Source organism: Montipora foliosa, chromosome 8, assembly GCF_036669935.1.
Source record: "Montipora foliosa isolate CH-2021 chromosome 8, ASM3666993v2, whole genome shotgun sequence".
Lineage (NCBI taxonomy): Eukaryota > Metazoa > Cnidaria > Anthozoa > Scleractinia > Acroporidae > Montipora > Montipora foliosa.
The window spans coordinates 43867985-43872984 of record NC_090876.1 but is presented as its reverse complement, the minus strand read 5'-3'; the positions used below and the strand labels follow the sequence as shown (position 1 = coordinate 43872984).

Genomic DNA, 5000 nt, shown 5'->3' with positions numbered 1-5000 from the left:
ATCAATGAAGGCATCACTATCAAAATTTTTAAATTGCCGAGATTCAATTACCTTTGGATCAGTTTTGGGCGTATTATGTTTATGAATAGCATAGATAAGACTGTGGTCAGAAATACCAACGTGTAAGACCCCATTATTTGTTATGATATCTGGTTTGTTAGTGAATATGTGATCGATTAGTGTTCTGGTAGTAGTAGTGATTCTCGTTGGCTGATCTATCAATTGAATGTATTGGTACGTTTCAGTAATAAACTTTAAGTGTTCAGCATTGCGGTCAGGCGTTTGCGGTAATAGATTACAGTTAGTATCACCTACAATCATACTCTCCTTATCTTCTTGATCAAGTTTTAGCAGGTAAGATTCAAATTTGTCAAAGATTTCAACCTTCGAGTCTGGAGGTCTATACCAAGTTGTCAGCAGGAATGGCCGGGACTTGGGCTTTTTAATTTCAACCGTCAAAATTTCTAAATATTCGTGAGAGAAGAGGTCTTGTCTGTTTACGTAATTCAAGGATTGTCTAATGTACAAAGCTACACCACCGCCATTTCTATTCCTATCGCGGCGGAGTATATCGTGTCCCTCAATGTCTACCTGGCTATCAGGAATTGTTTTATCCAATTTCGTTTCGTTCAATCCAAGTAAGTCAATTGTTTTATCTTCCATGAAAACACACAATTCGTCATGATGGCGAGTTAGGCTACAGATATTAAGAGAAGCAATTTTAAATCCCCTCATTTTTGGTAAAGTAGGGAAGTTAGGGCTTAAGTTAGATGAATGTAAGATGCTATCCCTTACACAATTCATACTAAGATCATCATCCTGGTTTAATGACTTGTCATTCTTCTTACTTGGTTCAAGTAATTGTTCCACATCGTGATACGGTCCGATGGTTTGCGTACTTTGAAGTGATCCTGCCGAAAACCCGCCGCTGCCGTTTCCAATTCTTGACCAGAGGGAGGTAAATTAGCTCGTCTCAGATATTTACAAAAATTACTACCAAAGACTTTACTCCCACTACTGTTGAGATGCAGATTCGATCTATTTAGTTGATGAGCCATTACATTCTTGTTATCAATGAAACATACGTTGGTTTGCTCGCAAATAGATTCAGTGAGTCTGTTAAAACGGTTGATTCTATGAGCAGTAACAGCAGCTGAATCATTTCTTAACGTCACAGCCGATATAGCCAGGGACTTAGCCTTCGGTTTCAGGTCAGTGATTAACATGCGTAACTTTGTGGCAACCGTGTCTTCATTTTCAACAGCTAAATCATTTGTTCCACAATGAACTATTAAGGCCGTATTCTCATCTAGTTGGCCGCAAACAAGAAGCTCATTTGCTTTATCATGGATATCTTTAATCTTTGCTCCTCGCGAACATTCAACCTTAACCTTTTCCCTGAAGGCACGGGATAATTTCCTAGATTCAGTGTTCTTGACTATCGAGTCACCAATTAGGCAGACTTTCGTCGATTTGTCTGCAGTTATAGATACTTCCTTTTATGAATAGTGGGCTTTAACTGCTGATTGACCGAGAGGAAGACGAGTGGATGATTCCGAGATTCCAGCAGTAAACTTAGATGTAAACTTTTGGTTGTGTTGTAATCGATATTCTGCTAATTGGTCAGCCCAACTCATAGATGTTGAAGGATTTGCATTGTTTAACTGTGGCGAAGTTTCGTCACAAATTTCTGCGTGTGATGGATCAGGTGATATTTCACCAGCAGAATCTTCTAACGCCTTAAATCTATTTTGAGTATTTACAGGTCTTTTCTTGTTGCTGACAGCATTAAATTGTACGCTGCTGATACAGCTGGAAGGGCCTCAACTAATAAAATTACTTTACAAAAACAACTTTTATTAACGCTATAAACTTTTTTTATCTGTGTTACAAAGCATCACCACCACCACCACTGTCATCATCCTCATCATCATCATCAACATTATCATCATCGTTGTCTGGTTCTGAATGATAATTTCTTGGGGAGTCTTACATATTCATTAATCAATTGTACAGATTCATCAGACAATTAGTTAACCAAAATACTCATTACCTTTCTTTAGACACTTATTATTGTTTTTAATTGGGGGGGGGGGGGGGGCAGCAAAGTTTGTGTTTTCTATGAAGGGGGAGGAGGGGCGCGAACATCGCATCTCTCATTTCCACCAGCCCTTCCCCCCCCCCCCCATCCCCCTCTACCTGTAAATAATGACCAGGGGACCTTAAGCAAAAGACGACGACGACGGCTACGAGAACGTTGCCTAAAAATATCATTACCATAATAATTTTGCAATTTTTACTAAGTTACTAGGCATGGAAAATGTGATTCCACATTCCAAGAATAAAACTGGTGAGAACAGTGTGGACATGTTGAGAAAAAATTGAAAAGTCATTGTGAGATGATCGCGTCCTTCAAGTAACCCGACTCAAATTTGATCATTTCACGGCGTTGTCAAGACGAGAACGGCAAACAAATGTAACAAAACGTAAAACGCACGTGCGGGGCGTGCAGAGCTATTGTTTTTGCTAATTAAACTTTTTGTTATGTGGCGTTCTCGTAACCGTCTTTTTCGACTCGTCGTCCTTTCTTAAGCACCACAATGAAGAGCAAGGAAGGAAGTGAAAGAGGTCTATTCAGTTCCGTTCGCGAATTTTAACACAATGTCTTTTTCGTGCACGGGCAGGTTTTCGCTGTTATCTTTGGTACTGAAATTAGCACAGTGTCTGGACTTCGATGTAATCTACAGGCTTACGGACGACACGATGAAAAACCGGGATCTCTAGTTAAACTACATGACGACAAGTGTCAATCATCCCAGACGGGGAGTTGGTGCACAGCTTCAGCGAGTGCATGGTCAACAAATAATACACTCGCTAGTAAGTGAACTTTAACGTAAATGTAAACTTAAACCGCAAAGTGCTATAAGCTTCTGATCTAAAAAAACCCGGAAAGGTTTCGCTTTAAATCATATTGCTGCTGACAAAATATGTTTGATGTTTTACCGAGCGGCCACTGAAACAGTATGCAAAATCCTAAATATGTTTTATCTAGACAGTCCTCAATACAGAAAAATGCTTGGTTCAGCTATGCAAATTTTAAGACGCAATGCAGCTTGTTAAAGTGTTAGAACATGGTGAAAAGGAAAGCTATTGACAAACGATCGATAAAGGGGAATGGAAGTGAGTTATATTATTTCACAACACTCCGTCAGGAACGAAGAAAGTCCTGGCGGTGAGAAAAAAAATGAAAAGCTGCTTCTTTCTTGGTCAGTCCAGTCAGTCCTTAATTTCTCTAGTTTAATTTTTTGCCGCTTTGCTGTGGGCTTTAAACAAGTTTCATCGCAATATGTTTTAGCCTCCAAGGAGGCGTCCACGGTGGGGCCTCTGGGAAAGAGGTTCAAGCTTCCCCAAGTCTCTTGGGGAAGTCACGCAACACTCCTGTGGGAGACGGGGAGCGTTGCTTGACTTTCGCCCGAGCATCTTCAAAGGAGACTATAACTGAAGAAAAAAAATTACCCCTGGCATGTTCCATATCAGGAAGTCTGCGAATTAGGTACTTCCCACTCTGCTGTGCAGTTACTTGATGAAAGAAATCGAGGATTCCCGGGATAAAATACACTTTGGAAATTACTCTCTCTGTTTTGACCTCTAGTTTCCCCAACAGACAGAAACCAACGGCGCATTTTTTTCTCTTTCAGATTTGACAATGAAGCACCATAAAGGCAACGTATGCTTTGAGATAAGACACAATCAAACACAATATTCTCTCAAAGTTTTAAGCCGCGTCAAAATTGTCTTTGAGGTAAGTTCGAACTGAGATTTGTTACGTTAATCGTATGCAAAGTGCATACCAAACTTTGAAGTGAAAGCCCTGAGCAAACTTTCCCCCTGCGGGTTTCAATTAGCCACTCGATTTGACTTGTCCCTTTTAAAAAACCGTTTATTTGGCTTCATTTATCTGTAAATTTATTTCCTCAAAAGCAACCATCCATTGCTTTCAGTTCACAATAAGATCCATGGCGTTAACAACATTCCTCACAAAGTGTTCTCTTAGCCTAAGAACGGCATGTATTTCTGCATGTTTGGAATCAGCTGGAAAGATGAGTAGCCGTTCCATTCGGCTCAGTCTGGCTGTCTCTTGTTTTTGTTAATATTAAAACAAAGGAAGATTGCTTGATAAAAGTTTAATAAAAGTTCTTTTTCGTTGACTTGCTTTCAGAAATTAGAGTCCGGCAAAGACTGCACAAGTGACTTTTCAAACTTATTCCAGATATCGGATTACGATGGTAGTGATGACAAATTTATTAGGCTGAAGAGTCTAAAGCGTGGATTGAAACCAACAACACGAGCATATCTTGCTGCAAAAATGAACACTCAGCCACCCACCTTGGTTCCTGGAAAATTGCTTTTAATAAAAAAGTATGATCATAGCAGGCGTAATAAGTTTAAGATAATACGTTTATCAAGTAGGACCAGAAGAAGTTAAGTTGTTTGTAGTTCAAGCATGCAGGAAGTACTTAATTCGAGGAACTGAATTTATTATTTGGATATTATTATTATGACAGTCCATTACGTAATTATGCCTTTAACCCAAACTACAATTGGGCGTATGGCCATGTGGACCAGCACTAAGACATCTCTTAATTTTAACCTTTCCTAACGAGTAACATAGATAGATTACATATATAAACTGCATGTCTCCATTGACTTTTTATGTCCAGATATATATAACACTGTGGTACTGAATAAAAATGGCAGAGTTCACATAGTTTGATGATACATTGATTTATAGAATTAAGAATGAAACTTAAAATGTTAGAATTCAAAGATCAACCCTTCGACACTGTCGAGTGTCTTCATAAGGAGTGACCCACTGCAAGAATCTGTTCACACGCTCACCAATTTGCCAAAGAAAGAGTCAAGGGGTGCTTCATTAATATTAATTAGCGCCCTTTCCTTTAATAACACGCAAATTGGTACCTCGTATGGTTATGTATTGA

The 5000-nt window shown here is 39.2% G+C and overlaps 1 protein-coding gene across 1 annotated transcript in view; it reads left to right on the top strand.

Moving 5' to 3' along the window:
- The window catches only part of LOC137967660 (uncharacterized), a 15786-nt gene extending 11035 nt beyond the window's left edge, over positions 1–4751 (top strand). Inside the window, exons 2-4 of the mRNA XM_068814188.1 lie at positions 2685–2877; positions 3699–3802; positions 4220–4751. Of these exons, the coding sequence (XP_068670289.1) occupies positions 2685–2877; positions 3699–3802; positions 4220–4486 (564 nt within the window). The 3' untranslated portion in view covers positions 4487–4751. The remainder of the gene's footprint in view (positions 1–2684; positions 2878–3698; positions 3803–4219) is intronic.
- The last annotated feature ends 249 nt before the right edge of the window (positions 4752–5000 follow it).